This window comes from Ostrinia nubilalis, chromosome 1 (genome assembly GCF_963855985.1).
Source record: "Ostrinia nubilalis chromosome 1, ilOstNubi1.1, whole genome shotgun sequence".
NCBI lineage: Eukaryota > Metazoa > Arthropoda > Insecta > Lepidoptera > Crambidae > Ostrinia > Ostrinia nubilalis.
In genome coordinates, this window is record NC_087088.1 from 9,263,864 (window position 1) to 9,286,281 (window position 22,418).

Consider the following 22,418-nt stretch of genomic DNA (forward strand, 5'->3'; position numbering starts at 1 on the left):
ATCTAGACAAATAGGTCTCTTTATTTCCATGCACTAAATGTGTATTACATTAACATTTGCAAGTTATTAACGTTGTTATTTGAGAAATTGATGGCGCATACTTAAGACAGTTAGTTAGGCACTAATCTGAGATAAAGTGGAGCGGCCTGCTCTTAAAAGCGTTCGTCAAAAATATTAATGAGACTTATTTCGAGCAGGTCATCGACACTGGTTCAGTTGTTTTTGTGGTTAACATATCTCCATCGTGACAAAGATTGACTAAAAGCACCAACAAATCTGACATAGGTATTCCTTAAGGAAAACTGGACTAAAACGTTTCAGTAAAAAATAGAGTTGATTATTTCTTTTTAAAAAGAGGAAAGTACCTAAACACACCAGTTAAAAATGAACGATTCACAAATACTTACCTGTAAATTTTCATTTCATGAGTAGGTATACGCAGAAGTAGCTCATCAATGTTGGTTCAGCAGTTTCAGGCTGAAAACCGGAAACGCGAAAATAAATTCGAAAATCGTGTTAATTCATTCTATTATAATTAAATTATTTGATCATTTCATTCAATAAAGTCAGCATTTTACAAATTGAAATACTTTCAGCAAAAAGCCCTGCGACGACCACACGTTTTCAAACCGAGTTAGTTAGTAGGCAAGGTCGACGATTTTTATTTTAATAAATAATATTAAACTTTAAGGATTAATCGTACAATTTCAAAAATACATTAAGTTTAATTTGTTTCGCTACCTTCGTACTGCACAAAATACCATTCTAACGAACGATAACTGAACATTAGCGCCCCAATATTGGAAGCCGCGATTTCACGGGCCTGGCGTCTTGGCGGCGCCCATGGCAAAAATTATTTAAAACTTACCTGTCGCTGAACCTTTAAATTACAGTGGGTGGGTATCAAATTGAGCTCCTTACCATTCCAGCTGAGATTCCAGCAAAGGTCAACGCTCCCCGAATCATTTCTTTGTTGTGATCCGTGTGAACTCTAAAAAAAGAAAACACCATCAATCGAAAACACCCTCGCGAATGCATTCAATCGAATGGTTGTCATATTTTATAAAGCTCGTCTGTATCGAAATGTCGAGCCATACAAAAGAAGAAAAAGCTCTGTTATCTTTTTAACCTAATGTAGAGCGTCAGTAAAAATATTATAAAGCCGCGAGGTGAGGAGCCCGAAGCATTTTGCGAAGCGACTCCTTGCGGGCCGCACATCCTCGCGTCGCGTCCGCTAATCCTTCGTAGTATTAGTGAATGAATAAAATGGCAATGGGAACTAAACTGCTAATTCTCTGGATGGGGCTCTTGGCCTTGACATGCGGCAGTGACTCTGAGAACAGTAATGGATTTTCACCGAAAGATGGCGCCTTTTACACCGACGATGCGGTTATAATTAATGGTGAGTTGTTTTGTTTTTCTTCTGACGAATTGTTATTTCTAATACGAGTATTTGTAGCATTTTTTTTTTAAATTTTGCCTTATGAATGCGTGTGATGTTCAAAATGTGTAATGCCTTTATACATTTTTTCGTGAATTGACTGAACTTCAATTTCTGATAAAGTGTTTCAAGATCAATGTCGATATTTTGAAATAATTGACTGACTTATAGGCGAATGAATGGGACTTTGAATACTTGCACGGAGAAGAAAATTCCTAGAAGTCATAGAAAAATAGGTTCTAATTTTCCTTTATTTTTCGCAAAACGAGTCATTATTATTCTTACGGTGTGGGCACTAAAACAATGCTCGTCACAGTCAGTATGAGGTTTTGAGGCTAGAGAAAGTTATTTGCAACTGAGATGTCCGGCCACAGGCGAAAACGATCGGAAATAAATTTTACTCGATCGATATTTGGCACTTTGCTATGTAAATTAATTGATACCATTACGGTATCTATAAGACAGTCTGTCTGACAGTAATGTAGAGTTTAAATAATGTGCTTTGGTGATGTTGATGTGTCTAAATCGTCAAAATCGTGTAATGGTGGTCGACAACCCGTGTTCGATTATCTTGAATACAAAACAAACGTGGGACACTATTGAAAAAAATCTTTAAAGAGCGAATTATACCCGCATGTAAAAGGTTCCGTACTACAGGGTCAATTAACAAGTGCATTTCGGATAGAATTCTTTATAATTTCGCGATAGTTTTTCTGTATCTATTTGAGAATAATATAGGCCCATTTTGGGTCATTAAATTACGTCTTTTTACAATATCAATATCTATCCATGAACCTAGTTTCTGAAATTTTCCTCATAACGAGTGAGTAATCATCAATAGGATCTGTTATTCAGTACGGGACCCTAAAAATCGGTACGGGATCGATTCAATGCAAATTGTCAAACGCCCACACCCCGCAGCCGATCACATCAATCAAAGCATTGTCCGCGCCACTTAGACGAGCGCTTAAGTAGTGCGCTTTTTTGCTCGAGGACATTAATTAGATTGAACGCCGGAGATTGAGGACGGGTGACGCTGCTGACATTTTCCTACATTGGATCGCTGAACCCGGAATCCTGAGAACAATTTATTTTTTAGACAACCGATCCAACATGTTTGCTGTCGTTAAAAGTCGAAAGTCAAAATCTATAATTTGCTACCACAAATTTTTTCGAACATAAAATGTACCTGAGGGTAGATTTCTATTTTAAGGGTTTATCGGAATGTACGCAAAGTGTTAACAATAAGTCTGAGAATTCTGACGTCAAGTTCAAGGATGGGTGCTGCTAGGTGCAATAATCGGTCCACTCGCATGCCATATAGGCGATGCTGTTTAAGAAACAGACGAGACACGACAAAACCGACTGTTATAGATTAAAAACCACTCCTTTACACAGTAATAAAGTTTACTTCAGCTTAACATTGCAGCAGCATACAATTTTACATGTTGGATCTAGGAACCTTTAAAAGACATACATTATTATTATATCGCCAGAGGAAATAAGACTTAATCACTGTGCAATGAGGATCTTAAATTGTGTAGAAGTAAAATTGTAACGGCTGAAGCCTCAACATCAGCTTCAAGGTTGGCTGTTCAAGCTGCAAATTGGCAAGAACTAACTTTACGACTCCAATCAGTTAAATTTACTACTATAGAATATACAAAGATGAGACAGATAAAAAGAGAAGCAATAAAACCTCCACTATACTAACTTGATATGAACAAACTACTATAATCTTACAAGCCGGGCCCATAACATTACTTTTTATTATGATAAACACTGGTTTGCTTGTATTTTTTATGGGGCTTTAGTTATCATTTTTATTTATTAATAAATTATTGCATTACATAGATATGGTAAAGCTGTAAAAATTATTTTATTAAGGGCTGATTTTTCAATCGTCAGATATCTTTTATCTGAAGAATAAACTTGTCATTTTGACATATTTCCCATACTGAAACTGTCAATGTGTCAACTTATTCTTCAGTTAAAAGTTATCTGATGATTGGAAAATCAGCCCAAAATAAAATACCAACTTTAACTTAAACTTTTTACCAGAGGCTTATTGGATAAATGAGACATTTCAATGGTATGTGTTCTAACCAAGGCATTACACATTCTTTGAACGCAGTCCACTCAATGCCTAAATGACGTTGGAATCCAATAAAGTCGTTACATTATAACGGTAACGGTATGCAGTGGTACGAAATAAATAACATACATGTTTACATACGGCACACGCGTTGTACTGAGCTGACTAATTCTCGCTGATCCTTTTTGGAATAACAATGCGTGTTTGCATAAGTGGCAATGAAAAAAACGGTGCTTTACTACACCATTATAGAAACGGAAGACAGAAACATATTTTTCTCGTGTTATAAGCTGTACCAACTAAAGTTACCTACATAAGAAATAGTAGGACAGGAAAAACTAGGTAAAACGTTTTCGGAAATGATTTTTGAAATTGAGAAAATATACTGCCTTGATTTTGGGCCACTATTTTTTTTTAAACTACACAACTGTAGCCTGACCAGGAACATAAAAACACTGGCATAGAGGCGCGTCAATTGCATTTGATAGTGCAACACTGAGTACAGTCGTACCTGTGTTAAATTAATAGGCTAACTTTATGTATCAGGATTCAGGATTACGGGCTAATTTGATATTTTCATAATTTAACGAAAAAATATTATATAGATAACCTGGTTTAAATAAATTAAATGAAACCATCAATCGAATTATTAGGATTTATTTTATTATTCATCAATAATCAAATTCAGAACTTGAATATTCAACTGTGATGTCTCCTCATGAACGCTTCAAACTCGGTACTTCTTTCCCAATTCCATAAAATTCAACACTTACAAATTGACAAAAAACTTTAAAATAGGTAGTTGAAACAAACCACAGCTAATTTTCATAGTGGACTGTACTATACGATAAACATGTCAGTCAATTTGACAACCTTTATCGGAAACATTATTCAATGAAAATATTGTCCGAACCCTTCATATTTTTCTTCGACAAATACTTTAACACATTGTGAACCACTTTTTTTTCACGACTGTAAAAAGATTTTAGCAATTTAATTCAAAAAAATCAATTGCACACATTTGAAATAATGTTTTCAGTTACTGTTGCCATTAAAAGAAATTATAGGTGTACCAGAATCTCATGGCAAATAGGGAAAATAAACTTTGTTGAGAGCAATACTGGGGAAATTGGAATAAACGATCTTGATACTGTTTAATTTTTTACTTTTATGACTTTAATATTAATGAACATGAAGTACGAATATACATTTTAGGTAGGTAGGTATGTGTATGAAGAATGTTGTTATACATCGGGTTTTTAACATAAGAAAATGTCTTGAAAAATAAATAAATCGTAGTTATATTACTTTAAGTAACTAATTTTAATATGCATCATACTTATAACTTATCACTTCATTCAGAACTAGAAAACGATTCTAAGAACTCCATTTGCATTTCTTGTTCTTCAATAGATGATTAAGATAATCAGCATTTTAAAAAAACATTTTAAAAGAAAAAATTGGAAACTTTTCCATTATTCAATCTTGCTTGATGAAATCTTTTTCAATTTTCTTTACATGGTCTTAAACATTTTGACCATTCTTCTATACCAATTTGTGAGTACACCTGAAAACCCCGATAAAGTAGCTATTAGGTAAGAATAATATAAAAAACATAACCCTCCTGACGCAGTTGGGTAATAAACTAATGTATCAAAACATTTTAGTTCAACTTACTGTCAACTCGACGACATGCTTTAAAATCAATGATTGACTTTGAATTATGCCTTATTTTACAATTCACGTTGAAAACAATATGAATTGCTTGAGCTTTTTCGACTTTTTCACAAAAATAACAAATAGTCAAGAAGAGATTACAAAATTTTTGCAGCGGCTGACAGATTTCATAATTTTCTTTGACAGGTGACAATAAAGCCATAGACAATTGCCATATGAAAAACACACTTTTCCAATATTTTTGTTTGCCATGAGTTTCTGGTAGACCTATACGAATATACATTTTAGGTAGATATATGTATGAAGAATGTTGTTAGACATCAGGTTTTTAACATAGGAAAATGTCTTGGAAATTAAATAAATCGTATATTACTTTAAGTAACTAATTTTATTATGCATCATACTTTTAACTTATCACTTCATTCAGAACTAGAAAACGATTCTAAGAACTCCACTTGCATTTCTTGTTCTTCAATAGACAGATGATCAAGATAAAGAGGTACTGTAAATAAATTGCTCTTCCAGCATTTCAATGGAGAAGTTCCTGATGTTAAAAAGACTATATTTAATTTTCTCTGAATGGGATTAAAATATACATATACCAAAACTAAAAAGACGGTGAAGTTTTTTTTTAAATCGATCAAGAAATGTCTGAGAAATAAATTATTTATATTACCATAGCCATAGAAAGCCACGATAGCCGAATGGTGAAGGGGTCGGACTGGCCGACTCGTGATCCGGGGAACGCGGGTTCGGTCCCCGCCGCCGCTCGACTATTGTGGTGAGCTCACTCGTGACACAAGCATATTTAGCTTAGTACGAGGGGCTAACGGGAGTATTAGTAATTTGTGTAATAACAAATTAGGCGTGAATAGTTATGCGCAACTTTAGGGCCCTGTAACTTATTTATTATTTTCATGATTATTTCACAATTATTATAAGTTTTACTTATATTTATTTCAAGTTTATTTAAAAGAAAAAAAATGGAAACTTCTCCATTATTCAATCTTGCTTTGATGAAATTTTTTTCAATTTTCTTTACATGGTCATAACATCTGCACCAATTTGTGAGATATACCTGAAAACCCCGATAAAGCAGCTATTAAGTAAGAATAATATAAAAAAACACAACCCTCCTTCTGAAGCAGTTGGGTAATAAACTAAATGTATCAAAACATTTCAGTCCAACTTACTGTCAATTCGACGACGCGCTTTAGAATCAAAGATTGACTTTGAATTATGCCTTATTTTACAATTCACATTGAAAACAATACGCGTTGCTTGAACTTTTTCGACTTTTTCAGAAAAATAACAAATAGTCAAGAAGAGATTACAAAAATTTTGCAGCGGCTGACAGATTTCATAATTTTCTTTGACAGGTGACAATTAAACCATAGACAATTGCCATATGAAAAACACACTTTTCCAATATTTTTGTTTGCCATGAGATTCTGGTACACCTATAGTACCATTAGTTTTCCGCAACATAGCGAGGGTTTTTATGTTCCTGGTCGGACTATAACATCGGCTATCATACATAAAACTTGATACATAAATACCTGAGTCCGGCACCTAAGTTGCGAATTTACGCACAAAATAAAGTTGCGGATGAATTCTTTCTTATCTAACCGCAAAACCAGAGCGAGTTCATGGTAGTACGCGTATTTCTGAAACCATAAAAAGCGACCTTAATAAAAATAAATATTGACGGTGTCCAAACAAGCTTTCGTGGGTGGCGACTGGTTTTGGGATCTTACATACTACATATTTTGTTGATGTTACGGTACTCGTAAATGAAGATACCGTTAGTACTTACTTAGTCGATTATAAATTAAGTAATTGGCGAGTGTAGAGTTGGCGTAATCAATAATACCATACAACATAAAATAAAATAGCCTTCCATAAAAACAACTATGAAGCTTCTCGCAAGGAACTGTTACTTGTATAATTTTGATGCTTAATGATAATGAAGACAAAAAAAATATTGAAATGAGACCGTCTTAAATTTAACGGAGCTAATAACTTGTAGCGAAGTCTGCTCTATTTTTAAAAACTACGGCTGAACAGGTTTATTAAAGCTATAAATCTCGAATCAAAAGGAGAAGGATCCTGTCTGTCAACTTGAAATTATATTTTTTTGTGTTTTTTAGCTGCCGTGAGTCGCGCGAGGAGGGACACAACAAATAACACTAGAGATGGGAAACAACTTCTGTATTTTCAGACTAGATCGGTAAGTTTTTGTAGAATAATTCAAATAAATTATTTCTGTACACAAAAGGCAACTACTACTGACTAATCAATCAGCATATAGCTTAACCACTGAAACTGAACAAATTGTGCTGAAAGGCATGCAGATAGTTATTATGACGTAGGGTACAAAATATAGGCTAAAAAGGGATTTTCTAAATTTCACCCTAAAGAGATGAATCGGGGATCCATAGATCCACACGAGCGAAGCCGCAGTCGAAAGCTAGTTTTAGAATAACAATCAAGCAATTTGCAAAGCAATTTTTTAACGCTTATCCTTTTTTTCAGCAAACTGATGGAGCTTTTGGCATGGACTGTGAAACAACCCTGGGTAAAAAGGGGACCTGCAAGAGTTTCCGAGAATGCTACCCATTGATAAAGGTGGTAGACGTGTCAGGTGTTGACGGATGGGTGATGGGACATTACGACACATGCAGCTATATTAGCGCCGACAATATGGAGGTTAGCGCACATAAAATGATAATTACTTATCTTTCATTTAATTTTTTCGAGCATTCGTATCATTAAAAGCATTTCTTGTACTCGTACAGATAAGTAACAGTAAATAATAAAGTCATTTATTGCCAACAAAAGGTTATAAAATTATTTTTCTAGCGGCTGCTGCACTTAGACTAAGCTGTGCTTGTCAAAAGTTTATGCAAACTGAAATTTCCTGATTTAAGGACTCACGGTTTATCTCACTTAACAGTAATTAAAGTCTTAAACAAGATATATTGTAATATTATTATGCTCAAAGTATTTTGTATGTATTTTAGGTCTTTGGCGTATGCTGTACCGAGCCCGTAGGAACTCCACCTCAACAGGAGCCTGACGTTCAGCGACTGGGAATCTTACCCGCAGCCGCACCTATGCAACTACCCCCAATGCAGTTAGCTGGGTAAGATACAAATCACCAGACAAAATAGTCATTTTTATTGGATTTATAACCTAATAATGCTGTATTTTTACATAACAGAGGTTGTAATAACTGTAATATCAATAAATTCCGACGCCAGTAATTCCGACTATTTTAATGGGTTATGTGATTTACAAAATTATTGCCATTTTTTATCTTTATTAAGGTGACCCGCATACAAAGTATGTAGTTGCATATTTGCCCCAAATTCATGAACTAATCCTCGTGTTTTGAATCACACCGCGTAGCTATGCGCCACCCACATAACGAAAGGTCACGTCATGATTATGAGGCATATAAATCATAGAATTCATGGTCATTGTACTTTCCAGCCTGCAATGATGATAAGTCGATTTTCTGTTGAGGATCCCATACTTAACTTTAAAATTTTCCATAAATATTGCATCATGTGTTGTTACATGCAATCCCGGAAATAATTTACAATATTAAATGTTGGTGTATAATACAAAGCGTTCTATTTTTGGAAAGTGATTGTACTGTATTTTTAGAAAGTTGAAAAAAATATTTTTTGCTATCCGTAAGCAATGGAATTGATTTGTTTTCAAAAAAATTTGATTCAGTTTTCAGAGAGGCGTTCTGTCAGCTCTATCCGCGCAGTGGCCGTTTGGAACAAACTTCAACTTCCGGCAGATCCCGGCCAACTGGCCGCCAACCATCCCGCCACTGCCCACCCATCCGCCTGACCACACTGCCCCGACACACCCACCCTCTCTTGGTAATTATTACAGATATTGATAGTCAAGAAGTACTACAGATAGATAGCAAAGCCTAAAAATAGGGTTACTTGACTTAAGATCTTATGTCACTATGTCCCCTAGATGGGGCCTCCATCGCGATCGGTCTTGAGCTTCGCGTTAATTAAAATAGGGTTAGCAAACCCTGAATCATCTCATGAAACAAAAACAGACAGAGAGAAGTTCTGTACTTCAAGAAACAAACAACGACCTTATCATTTAAAATATCTTCTGACCAATTAAACTTTATAAAAAAAACTTTTTATTTCAGTTGCAGGTGTTGTTACCACTCGACCACCTAGTGCTACCACTTCACAGACAACATGGGCAACAAGGCCTCAGATGACCACCAAGCCCACCACTAAACAGGTAACATAAATAATTCTCAGTGGCGTAACTATATGATGGCAGGGCTGACAAAATGCCCGAGGGGGCCCCGGCCCAAGGCCTTAATCGCACCATCGGCCCCCCACCCCTCGGGATGGTCGCATCACGACGATGGTCCAGGGTCCCCCCTGAAAAATAACCCTACTTACGTCAAGGGCCCCCATGCACAGAATTTGTCACGGGCCTCGGATATACAGGGTGTCCCAGAATGGGTGAATCAAACTGCTAGGGGAGGTAGCTCTACTAATGTACTATCCCTAAAAAATATGAAAAAAAAAATTTTTGAGTTCAGATTTTTTTTTAAATAAAGTGCTCTAAACTCGAAATCTAGTCATTATTTTCAAAAGTTTGTTTACAGATAAACGAAGATATCATGTACAATTATTAATATTAGTAAGAAAAAAGTACAAATAAACTCCAAACGCAGCAATTATAGCCAGATACTAAGGCAAAGCTGATTTATTTTCACTTTTTCAAAAAAAATTTTTTTTTGTTTCCTTAAGCTCTTTATTTTTTTCATATTTTTTAGGGATAGTACATTAGTAGAGCTACCTCCCCTAGCAGTTTGATTCACCCATTCTGGGACACCCTGTAGACACGCCACTGATAGTTCTAACAATTTAAATGGTTATACCTATGTTATCTGTGGTCAAACTAAAGAATCTCAATTGGTATTTAAAATCTTTTATTTCAGACTTGGCCACCTATGTACCCAACACAACCAAGCAAGCCCACACAACCCCAACCAGTTGTTGACTTTTCATGCGGAAACAAAAACGCCAAGGTAAATTAATATTTCAAGTAACTTTATGACTGTTCATCCAAGCCCTGCGCAAATAAAAACAAAAATGTCATAAAATACACTGGTCATCACAAAAATCGGCCCACCTACGTTTTACAGGAAAACTCGTTTCTACTGACACAATCATGGTGCCCCAACAATATTGGTGTTATTTGAAAGCCCAATAAATATCCTTAAAGAAAAACTTGAAAAAAGACCTCATTTTGGGCTCACCTCTGGGATCAATTAGACCAATTTTTATGGTTATAAAACCAAATAATGATCTCACGTGTCCTCTTTAACAGATGGATAGCGATTAATCCCAACTTAACAGTTTTATAGCCATAAAAGTTGGCTCAAGCGTAACTACCTATTTTTTGAAGAAGTGACTCTGGATTCTTCTACAGACACATTTTTGGGGTTTTAACTGGTGCCAATATTGGTGGGAAGTGGGAATGGATACGTTTGAAAGTGCTTGTCGCGGGAGAGTCGATTTTTGTGATGACCAGTGTAGATGGCTTAAATGAAATTTTTGGTTTACGGTTTATAGATCAAAGAAGACGAGCGTATCGTTGGTGGCCATAATGCCGAGCTGAACGAGTGGCCGTGGATAGTGGCTCTGTTCAACGGCGGTCGCCAGTTCTGTGGGGGTTCTCTCATGGACGACAGACATGTCCTATCGGCTGCTCACTGCGTGGCGCAGTAAGTGTTGTTGAAAATTATTTTATTTGCCAATTCCTTCGAAAGTCCTTTCAAAAATCTTTTGAGAAAGCTCTCTACATTATAGGACACATTTACACCTTTGCGGGTGAGACTTAATGAGAAAAAAATAGTATGGAATTATGATCTTAATCTGAAAATAGTGCAACATACTTAAAACTTTTTTAGTTTTTTGCAGAACAGAATTATTATTAAGATTGAGCTTAAAGTTCTGTTCTACACCAATGCAATAACACTTAGATATTATAATTGAATAATTCAGAGCTATCAATAATAAATAATTTATTAATCGATAGTCTTGTACAAAAGACATCAACGCAAACTTAAAAAAAAAAACAATAAAAAATTTCGAAATATATTTTTTTTCTTTTTTTTAGTATGACATCTTGGGATGTAGCTCGTCTGACTGCGAGACTTGGAGACCACAATATTCATTCGAACGCTGAGACTCAGCACATCGAAAGGAAAATCAAACGCGTCGTACGACACCGAGGTTTTGACATGCGGACCCTGGTAAATACACAAATAATTTTGTACCTATTTGTACCTTTAACCCATATCATCCCAAGCATACATAGACTTTATCGATTTTAACGAAAATTTTATCATAGCACCTTATTATGTATGTGAACATAAATCAATGCTAAAAATTTTTTTTTTTTAATTACTTTTGAAGTTTTGAAACCGATCGACTAATCGATCAGTAGGAATATATATGCATGTAATGTTCTATTGTGTAGGTTGGGTGATTGAGAAATTAGAAGCGGTTTTTATTTATATTTTTATTAATTTTAAAACAAAATATATACTTTTAAACATTTAGAATTATTAGTAACAAGAAAATATTTAGTACTTTTACCATATTGACCAATTTTTGTACCCAAACCTAATGGGTTTGCCACGTATGTGCTGCTTCGCTCCATGTTTGCCGTAATAAGGAATCATCGATTCATCGATGCTCAAGTTTTTTTCGCCAGGATAATATTTCAGCCATCTGTAATGAGGGCTATCGTTTTAGCGCTCACCAGTTAGCGCCACTGTAGAGTAAGGTCCTGTCACTTGGTAGTAGCGAAGACAGTGGCACCAACTGGTGAGCGCTAAAGTGGTAGGAGGACTATCGCATTTGCACTCATCAAGATGGCGCCACTGTAGAGTAAGGTCCTGTCAATCGCCAGGGGTGCCAACTGTTAAGTATAAAAACGATAGCCCTCATTGAGAAGGTTCCAAAGTGGACGAACTTTACCGAACTTATCGTTTGGTGGTAAATTATTATTATCAGCGACATGAAAGTAACGAAGTAAGTCTTCAAATCTGTTTCTTGACATGAGCGATGCCACGGCTTGAAAGCTTCAATCAACTTGCTGTTCCCAATACATACGGTACCTTGGCACGCTGTTATACCCTGACAATAACAGTATTCCGATAAAATGTTTCATTTCGGTCAGCGACACCCTAAAACCATGCTTTCCTTTCTGAATTGCGTTTTTTTCTGTTTCTGAACGCAATAACTCAAACACCTCGTCAAAAAACAATTCGAAGAACTGTATTGGCGTTTCAAAATCTTCTAAAAACTAGGTAAATTAGTATCTTTTTCCTGTTTTTCTGAAATATCAATAGCCCTCCAACGTCTAGATGCAGGAGCGCGCCTTTTTTTCGTCGGCGGTGGGTTTGCTGACGAGGTACTGGGTACGGGTTCGAGAGGTTGATGGTCAAATAAACTGTCTTCAATATAAATACCGGTATTTGAAGCAACGGTAGCCCGAATTTCAGATTCTGCCAACAGTTGGTGCCTTGACAAATTATTTATGTGGGCCGACTCCTCATCACCACTGTCTTCGTCACTTTTATCATAATTTTCTGGTGGGGTGATAAAAATATCTGCCGCTAAAACGTCCGTTTCATCCTCCAGGTGCGAAATAATTTCATTTGCAGACAAACTGTAACAAAATAAATAAAAATATCTAAATAAAAGCAAAATCGTAATGCATAACCGTACACGGGCATATTATCCTACTGATCGAAAACTCGATCACTTCATGAAACATCCGCATATCTACCCATATTCAATTTACATTCATTGTGACATATTACAACATTGATACACACACTATAATAAGTATGAAATAATAACAATACATGAATAATAAAATAATGTGATAAAAATACTTACATTTTACGACGAGACATTTTTTTGGTTAAAAATTGCCGCAATTACACTCGAACTACACTGAAATTGGCGCCAATTGTTAAACGTCAAAAATATATTTTGACAGCTATTGGCATCAAGTTTACCAACATATAAAAAATAAAAATCAATGCGTTCCGTTTTACTCAGAAAAAAATAAAAAGTGAACCGATCAACTAATCGATCACTAGGAAGATATGGGTTAACCGTTTTATGGCCAGACTAAGCGTTTAAGGGTGGATTCGACCAAACAAGAGTAAATATTAATCTCAAAATAAATCTTAAGTTCAGGAGTTATTCTCGGATAAAAGTTTGGTCGAATCGGGCCTAAATGTACTGTACTTTTTCAGTATAACGACATCGCCATCCTGACTTTGGATCAGCCAGTAAAGTTCACAAAGGCTGTGCGCCCTGTTTGTCTGCCCAGCGGAGGAAGAGCTTACGCCGGTCTAATGGCCACTGTAATCGGCTGGGGCAGCTTGCGAGAGAGTAAGTGATCATAAAAAACATATTTTTTTACTTAAATCTCCAAGAGTTAAAATGCCAAGACAATGATCTTTGATGAAAATAATACGAGTCTATTTTTGTGATGGATCTAACACAGCGAAAAGGCTACAAGACCATGGGTAAAAATGGTAAAATTAATATGAAAATGCGACATTGATGTACGATGCACTATATCATTTACCGCAGACACTCTATCTGGACCCAAGTCACATTAACTAAATAGAAGCTATAATGAATATAATGTAAACTTGCCTTTATCTTCCTAGGTGGTCCTCAACCAGCGACTCTGCAAGAGGTGACGATTCCGATCTGGTCGAACGCAGAGTGCCGGCTCAAGTATGGCGCGGCTGCTCCCGGCGGCATTGTTGAACACATGCTGTGCGCTGGAAAAGCTAACATGGACTCTTGCAGCGTAAGTGTCAATAAAATGAAAATAAGCTTCCAATAAGAAAAGAAAATAAGTAACATACCTTTTTTTCTCCGATATAACTTTTTGTCACAACTTTTTACTGGAAAATCAAAGTTGAAATTACAATTTTGGAAAGATCACATTTAGTTTTGCAATATTGTATATTTTTTTTTTGTTTTGAGGCCTATTATTAAAAAAAAAACTTAAAACTCGATTCCCACTGATTGTAACTGAAATTCAGCCAATCACAGGCTAGAAACTTTTTTTTATCTTTCAATCTAGTTTTTAGTTTGAGTTTCATTTCACTATGCGGACTTTATCGTGAAAAATGGTCCTTATCCTTTAATTTGTTATTTTTTATTTTTTTGGTCGTAATGTAATGTATTTATGTTCTGTTTGTTTATAACAGGGTGACAGCGGTGGTCCCTTGATGGTGAACGAAGGAGGCCGATGGACGCAAGTGGGCGTTGTGTCTTGGGGCATTGGCTGCGGCAAAGGGCAATACCCAGGGGTGTACACGCGCGTCACTGCTTTCCTGCCTTGGATTCAAAAGAACTCGAAATAAACTACCTTATAAGCCTGAAAGAACCCGCATGAGATGTTTGAGAAAAGTCTTACAATCGATTTGGTTGAAAGAGTAGATCTCTAATATGCCGAGAAATACACATTTCGAATCTAGCATGGTAAACTGTTTAAAAAAATCCAAATTGATCTAACTGCTTATTCCATATAAATATTTTGTGCGGGAACTTTTTTAATATTCCTAAAATCATTCAAAATTGAACACGATGATTCATCAATTATCTTGAGAAAGACAACCTTGAGAACTTTCCTTTCTTAATAAATTGGTGATTGTAATGAACAGTATTTGCGGAAACGGTATGGGGACTGAATTGTACTTAGTTTGTGAAAATCGTGCCAATTAGTTTAAGATTATAAATAAAAATATTCGATTTAAAATGGGCATTATTTATTTTTAATTTTTCTATATACATTCTAGCTTTGTTGTTACTTTTAGAGAAAATTACACTAGTTCATATTATTAAAGATTCCTAATTCAGTCTTAATAACATTACAATAATAAAGCTAGTACATGATTGTATATTAAACATCAGTATCACATAATTTCCTTACAGTAAAATATCACACACTATATGGTTGAGTAAAATACAAATTAATACATAACATACCTCTTTTTCTACATGTCAAAGTTGGAAACATGCAGTTGCTGCAGTATATTTCTTGCTGTAACAAAAGAAAACATCGAAATTAAATTAGGCTTAATTGTGAAAGAAATAGGTACCAAAAACTTGATAACAACCATATTCCAATTGTTACACAGACTTGTTGCGAACTTTTTGGCGACTTTGGGTGTCACGATCTATTTGATGCTGACGTACATACTTATACCGGGCTACAAATAGTTAAACTAACTGCTGAAAACTGGCTCATTTTCATTTATTAGCTATAACTCAATTCCTAAAATTCGACTCAAATCAATAAAATCATTCAGTCCAGTCAAATTTTGAAAAGCAAACTTAGAAGTCAAACATGGGTATTTCCATGCCATCCTAACTCTTTATATTATTACCTTGAAAATATCCAGTGTCGTGCAAATCGTCTGGCGTCGGCACGAAAGGCGGCTCCGCGCTGAGCTGGTTCTCCCAGTCGACGTTCCTGAAGAGAGACATCTTCTTGACTGCGGTAGCCGCAGGCCGCTCCTTGGGATCCATGGTGAGAAGACCCTCGATCGCACCGACCGCCTCGGCTGATAGCGCTTCGTCGCCTTCTGGCCATTCAATGTCTGTAAGGCCACCATGTGTCAATTTTAACTCAATCTGATTTATTATTCGTGTAAAGATTAAGGAGCATGATGACAGCATGACAGTTTCAACAGTTACGATTTAAAGACAGTTAACGAATTAATCTCAATCTGAGTCTGTAACGTGCGTTAATAGGGCCGCCCCGCTGAATCTTTCTTGCTAAGTTCAGACTGTCTCGCATAGGTCCTGCAGACGTCTAAGCACCGTTGCGTATACGTACAATGTACATGCAGTTTCAACTTTCACATAATTTGTTGCATAATCCAATTAAAAGTTGGGTCATTATTTACTTACTTCTAGACAGTATATTGGTGAAGACAGCTTGTGGAGTTTCATCGTTAAAAGGAGGGACGCCAGTCATAAATTCATAAAGACACACGCCCAGCGCCCACCAATCCACTGAAGGGCCATGCCCTTGCCTGGCAAATACAAAAACGATCGATTTAAAAATATACCTACGTATGGTAAACCCTTGCCAATAAAACTATAAGAAAAGATTCAGATAGTTTTGAGCTTACCTCAGCAACAACTCAGGCGCTAAATAGTCGGGTGTTCCCAAAATTCTTTGATCAGAGACTTGATTTCCACGCCGCACGCTTTTAGGCGTTCTGTATGGAGTGTGGGCGGTCGCTACTGGTGTTTTACAAAGGTCCGTTGGTGATCTGTCATCCTAGAATATACAACAGCTTTAATTGTCTTACCAATGCCATTTAAATTTTTACAGACATATAAACATAATAAATCCTGTACTTACTCTGCTCATACGCCGTGACGGGAATATCTCCAAACTAGTAGAAATATGTTTACTGAACACGATATTTTTATCTTTAGCTCCAGATGCCGGTTGATCATCCTTGGGCAAGTTAAATCGCGTTGCCTTGTGCATTTTCTTGGCGCTCGGTGACTTGTCATTGGACACTGGAGTTGAGAATATCACGCCTACATTAAAATGGTGACTATCATCTTGAGATGCCCATCTACAAAAAATAGTACCATTATTTTACTTATCTAAATATCACTGCTGCAGCTGATAGACACATTTTTTTTTTACATTTTTAGTTACCTTTTTTTAAGGACACCCTTTATTGGATTCTTCCGCCTATCTGGGGTAGGATGAATAGCCATGCGTTTTGGTGTGTTCTGACTTAGCTCCAACGCCATTATCTCTTGAGTAAGCCCACTGTGATTCTCTTTGGACTCAGCAAGGCTTGTCACACCTGTAGGCGTATCTCCATCCCCGTCTAATATTCTTTTCCTCTTTTTCGCTCTGAAACTATTGACAAAAATGGTTTAATTTTGGGCTCAAGATATCTTAGTTGATAGGTTAAATGATATTAGATCATACCTAGGTATTCTCTTCAAGGAATTCCCGCGGCACACAGGAGAGGTTGACTGGTCATGTTGGGAGTCAGTGAGTACAGCAGACTCTCCTAAGGATGACCCATTGTTGCTGCTTATGTCAGTAGACTTGTTGCTCTTCGAGTTGCTACTGTTTTTAGAACTTTCGCAAGTGTGGTAGGAGCTGAGAGATTCAGATCCAGAATCTTGAGACTGAAAAGAAGTTTTTATGCAGTCTTTTTATGTGACCACCATAAATAGCAATGGAAGAACAAAATCTTGAAATTACTATGCATAGGTCATAGAGCCCCCGCGCATTAGGCGGCCAAGCCGCGCGGTCAGATCGCGGCGGTCAACTAGCGGTAGTATACGCGCGCGCAACGCGGCCTGGTCGATCTATAATATTTCGTTGACCGCAGCGACATAGCCGCCTAATGCTCGGGGGAATATACTAGATACATAATATTTTTTATACATACAACTACATCATCCAGGTTGATGCTTTCTGCGCTCATGAAGGGATGGATCCCAGAAAGTTGAGAATGCTCCATCAGCTGAGAATTTTCTAATCCACTAACACCATCAAACATACCCTGCAGTTTACCTGTGAACAATACATAGCACTTACAATTTTAAAAATATTGCACCTTGCAGAGGTAAGAGTATGTTAACAAAACTTGTAACTAGTGCAACTATCTAACCATTTCAATTAGCACAGGTATAATTTTGTTTTGTACTACTGACTTTAAAATTAGTCATCAATATAGGATTAATACAAAGGCAAGCAATGCAGTACTTGGTTAGTTTAAATACATTAAGTTATTAAAGCATTGATTTTCATACTAGTCTCCTTAAGTTCATCAATGAGGTTCTCACAAGCATCAGCAGACATGACAGAGGTGTGGGTGGAGTCTCCACCGCCAGAACCAAAGGACAGGTGTGATGTTAAGGACAACAGCTGGCCGGGTGTTCTCATGTTCAAACTTGGTGTTCGATTAACAAAATCTGATATTTCCAAATCTGTAAAAAACAATTTATTGCAATTACATTTTTCAGTGTGTTTTTGCATTCTATAAACAGTGAGGTATTTTGATACATTCTTAGATCTCTAAATATAGAGCTCTAAACATCATGTAGCAACTTAACAATATCTTTACCTCTATGTATTTCAATTCTAGACAAACCAAAGTCTGTGAGTTTTACATGACCACTTTTAGCAATCAACATATTGTCTGGTTTCAAATCTCTGTGCACTATATTATGTTTGTGCAAATAATCCAATGCTAGAGTTACTTCTGCTACATAGAACACCGCCATTGACTCTTCCAGAAACCCATAAACATTTAGAAGAGACTTTAAATCTCCACCAACCATGTATTCCATTACCTGAAAATTAGTAAAATAAAAAATAAAAATTATTTTACTAAAAAGTGTTTGCACTATGGTAATGAAGACATAAAATTAAACAATTGACTATAAAAAATTAATTAGGCCCTTTGAAAATTTCCAAAAACAAACTTTTCTGTTCACTGCCTAGAATATGGCTACAAAACTGTACCAACTTATGATACTGATGTGGCATGGCATATTAGGGGCCAGTCCCCTCCTGAAAAATAACCCTAGATATGCCAACGTGTACATCTTCTGTACTTTAAACATTAGGTAGAAGAAACTTTGAGGAGGTCCACCTGGTGGTCAATGGGCACATTACACATATTGTTGTAAATCGATGCAACACTATAGGTAGTGCTGAGGTAGGCCTCAAATACTGCTGTGAAACATAAGCTAATATTCTTACAGACTTACCAGATAAACTGAAGATAAGGACTGCAATGAATAGAACAAATGCACGCAAAACGGACTCCTTGATAATGCCAGTGCATTCCTCTCAGTTACAACTTGTGCAACCATGTTTTTGTTTATCATATCAGATTTTTTCATAACTTTTATGGCATACATCAGTTCTTTGTTATTCTTTTTGTGCGCTAGAAATACTTTTCCAAATGCACCACGACTGATGGGCTTGACTATAGTAAAATCATTAATATCTGGAGCCTAAAAATAAAGGAAATATAAGTAAGCACAATAAATAAAGGACTTCTACCCAATGTTACAAAAAAATACCTACCTTGGTTATCACGGTTTCATTGATAGCATTTATTTTTTCCAAAATTGTGTGACATTCTGTGGTGTCTGATAATTTTGAATCATTTGAGGTCATTTTTGTACAATGCTATCTTTCTTCTTCTGATAAAATTAAATTCAAACCAACGTAAAATAACCTTTGAGCTGTTGCCGTTGTATGATGATCCTGTCACGCCTGTCAGTCCTGTCACTGTCATTTTTGTCAAATCTGTCACTATCATTCTAATATTTAGTAGTCCGAAATCATGTCATACCGGAATAAATTAAAATTAAAAAAAAAAGTTAAAAATAATTAACACAACCTACAAATAACATTCAAAATTCCATTTTGAATGTAAATGTTGCACTGCACGCGTTGTTGGTAAGAACCACACCAACAACGCATGCAGTGCCCCGATTGCGCTAATTTTTAACGTCTCCAAATTCATTGGCGCTTCTTCACCAGTTGCGCTCCGTTTTTCATTCCATCTGAGGTGCAAATTCGGTACCGCGGTAAACTTCATGCGCAAACCGCAAACAAAAACAAAACACTCCATTACAAGTCCGGAAACCTTATTTTTTCACTAACACACAACAAAAATGTTCGTGAAGGCGTTTGAGAAAAAGTAGCTTTCTTTTAGCTTTTACACAAAGAAGCGTTTGTTTTTCGACACCGCGATACGAATTTGTGATTTTCGTTCGTCGTCTTTAGTCGCGTTTTAGTTGAAAATATTTAGCGCAATCGGGGACAAGATCGCAATCGTAAACTATAATGGGTCGCGCGACCTGTCATTAGCCTTTGATCGCGCCGGCTATCATTGCCTGCGATGGTGCCGATCTGTGGGTCTAGAGAAAGTGCACATTAAAATCGCAAACGAGTCGAAAAGTTGTCGAAAAGCCTTTTTTGTAAGTATGGAGTTTTGACAGATTCGATTCGATCAAAAAGTAGGTACATTTTGTCTAGGGGGGCTGCACGCATTGGTGTGATTCTCGGCTTGAGAAATCTGCCGGCGCGCCATCGAAAACTTGTCAAATTAAATGTAGAAAACGCTTCTATAGTTTGTCATAGGACCTACTTTTTTCAACTGTGTGACATGTTCTATGGTAAAGAAAAAGTTAACCAACAAGACCATATTAAAAACGTTTATCTCCACTTAAAATTTCACTCATTGCAAAATAGTCACTTCTCGATTCTGCAGGTCGAAACGCATTGGCTGAAAGCTTGCACTAGAGATGAGCACATCAAAGGCTGATGTGGATTTTCTTCATAACATTGTAAAATCTGTAAAGTAGGTCGTTTTGTACCACAGGACAGAGCCCCGATTACGGTAACTTTTAACGTCAACAATCCAGACACGCTTCTCGATTCTGCGATACGATTGGTCGTTCAACAGCGTACGTCAGCTGTTTTGACCAATCGTATCGCAGAATCGAGAAGCGTGTCTGGATTGTTGACGTTAAAAGTTACCGTAATCGGGGCTCTGGGCACACACGATTAAAGCCGGTACGGCTAGCACGAAAAACTTTCGAGTTCGAATCGTTTGCGTATTCGAATCGCATTTAAAATATTTATACGAGAACTACAACAGCGCCCTTTTAAACGTGTCGTAAAATGAACTTCGTATGAGAAATGGTTGCACGAAACTTATTTTGAGAATCAAAATTGTCATGTTATCGTTTAATTCGAAGGTTGAGTATCGAAATTTGTCGAATACGCAAACGATTCGAAGATGAAAGTCGTTCATGCTAGAGGTTCGGGTCTTCAGCGCGTGTTTTGTCCTACAACATTCAACATTTTTTGTAAGCAATTTCATTGAATGTTGAGATGTTTTTGTTGATTATGTAAGGCTTTTGCCCGCGCTGGAGATCCAGCTTATTAGGCATAACTACTTGCCTCATAACTACGCTTCCCATATGTCTTTACCTTAGCACGCCAGTCCAAACAAGGTTTAATTTTTTGTAGCTTATCGTTTGTTACTTTAGGAGGTTCAAATGTTTTATTAGTATTTTCTACAGTTTTTTCATACTCGGCTTCTATAATTTTGTTTATAGATTGATGCTCCTTTTTAAGAAATTCTATTCTATGAGCCCAATAGTCGCCATCGCCCTCTTCCGTTGGTTCTATTGACTTAATGTCTTTAAAAATTAGGCCATCATCAGGATCCTGTTGGAGTTTTAAGAATTTACACACAGAACAATTTGAAGGATTTTTAATATAAACTTGTAAGAACTACCTTATCTATTTTACTAAAAAACATTTAAGTTAGTAAACCTTTAAGTAAATAATTGCTTACTGCTGCTAGGTCATCCAATGCAACTACGTTTTCATCTTGGATAGAATTTTGTATATTCAATGCAGGAGCTAAAGCAAATGTATTATCAAAACTAACTCGACGCGTATCTTTACTTGATATTATTCCCATCTTGAAAGTATTATTTGAGTCAAAGAATAGAAAAACAAATAATTTACAACATTAATAAATTTTAAAGTAAATGGCAGACATTAGACAGCGGATGGGTAGACAAGTGATGTACGAATGACATAAGAATCTTCTAAAGAGGATTTTATAATTTTAACTTCTGCCGTCTAGTTCTCCTACTTTGCTGAACTTTTGTATTTAATGTTGCTAATGATGCGTCACCATTTTAAATTATGGAAATTACATCGTAAGTAATGCTCTAAAAATATTGTGCAAGTGCATACAGAATTTTGAGCTTTTTTTCTCTAAAATTGATTTAGTGTAAATTCGGACCGAAGTCTATGGTAGTCTAATAACTTTTCTCTGTAGTCTATTAGTTCTGTCATGATGACAGGTGTTGTCAATCTGACAGTCAGTGTTGCCAGAAGGTTACTTTTGAACTGCATTGGTTACTTTTAGGTTACACTAATGAAAAGGTTACTTTTAGGTGATTTTTCAGAAATTGTAGAATTAACTTTTACAGGTTATTCAGTAAAAAATATTAATAGTGACAAGTTAAGTTTATACGACCGGTCACTTTTCGGTCTTCATTG

The 22,418-nt window shown here is 36.3% G+C and overlaps 2 protein-coding genes across 5 annotated transcripts; one reads left to right on the forward strand and one right to left on the reverse strand.

Annotated features, from left to right (window-relative positions):
- The first annotated feature begins 1,171 nt into the window (after positions 1 to 1,171).
- Positions 1,172 to 15,080, forward strand: LOC135071318 (transmembrane protease serine 9-like). The gene is made up of 12 exons (XM_063965113.1): positions 1,172 to 1,402; positions 7,364 to 7,443; positions 7,749 to 7,922; positions 8,237 to 8,358; positions 8,958 to 9,112; positions 9,403 to 9,500; positions 10,213 to 10,302; positions 10,850 to 11,001; positions 11,397 to 11,532; positions 13,555 to 13,693; positions 13,978 to 14,123; positions 14,530 to 15,080. Exons 1-12 carry the CDS (start codon positions 1,258 to 1,260, stop codon positions 14,683 to 14,685), a joined length of 1,593 nt encoding a protein of 530 aa, XP_063821183.1. The 5' UTR covers positions 1,172 to 1,257; the 3' UTR covers positions 14,686 to 15,080.
- On the reverse strand, positions 15,074 to 21,926 carry LOC135071291 (serine/threonine-protein kinase greatwall). 4 transcript variants are annotated; one of them, XM_063965091.1, is made up of 13 exons: positions 21,700 to 21,926; positions 21,330 to 21,569; positions 19,088 to 19,336; positions 18,439 to 18,667; positions 18,158 to 18,301; positions 17,761 to 17,885; positions 17,289 to 17,494; positions 17,007 to 17,216; positions 16,698 to 16,920; positions 16,462 to 16,613; positions 16,238 to 16,362; positions 15,712 to 15,924; positions 15,074 to 15,365 (listed from the first exon to the last, which is right to left on the reverse strand). In XM_063965091.1, the coding sequence occupies exons 1-13, from the start codon at positions 21,826 to 21,828 to the stop codon at positions 15,319 to 15,321; spliced, it is 2,292 nt and encodes a 763-aa protein (XP_063821161.1). In that variant the 5' UTR covers positions 21,829 to 21,926; the 3' UTR covers positions 15,074 to 15,318. The 4 variants fall into 4 exon arrangements, with proteins under 4 accessions (XP_063821161.1, XP_063821154.1, XP_063821167.1 ...); XM_063965084.1 differs by having other exon boundaries at positions 18,125 to 18,301; XM_063965097.1 differs by lacking the exon at positions 21,330 to 21,569 and having other exon boundaries at positions 18,125 to 18,301.
- Positions 21,927 to 22,418: the final 492 nt, after the last annotated feature.

Coding starts and splice junctions, on each gene's coding strand:
- LOC135071318 (XM_063965113.1), top strand. CDS start 1,258: ATGAATAAAATGGCAATGGGAACTAAACTGCTAATTCTCTGGATGGGG. Junction 10,303..10,849: donor GCGGAAACAAAAACGCCAAG/GTAAATTAATAT, acceptor TACGGTTTATAG/ATCAAAGAAGACGAGCGTAT. Junction 14,124..14,529: donor CTAACATGGACTCTTGCAGC/GTAAGTGTCAAT, acceptor TGTTTATAACAG/GGTGACAGCGGTGGTCCCTT.
- LOC135071291 (XM_063965084.1), bottom strand. CDS start 21,828: ATGGGAATAATATCAAGTAAAGATACGCGTCGAGTTAGTTTTGATAAT. Junction 18,668..19,087: donor CCTTATCTTCAGTTTATCTG/GTAAGTCTGTAA, acceptor ACTAATTTTCAG/GTAATGGAATACATGGTTGG. Junction 16,614..16,697: donor CGTCACGGCGTATGAGCAGA/GTAAGTACAGGA, acceptor TGTATATTCTAG/GATGACAGATCACCAACGGA.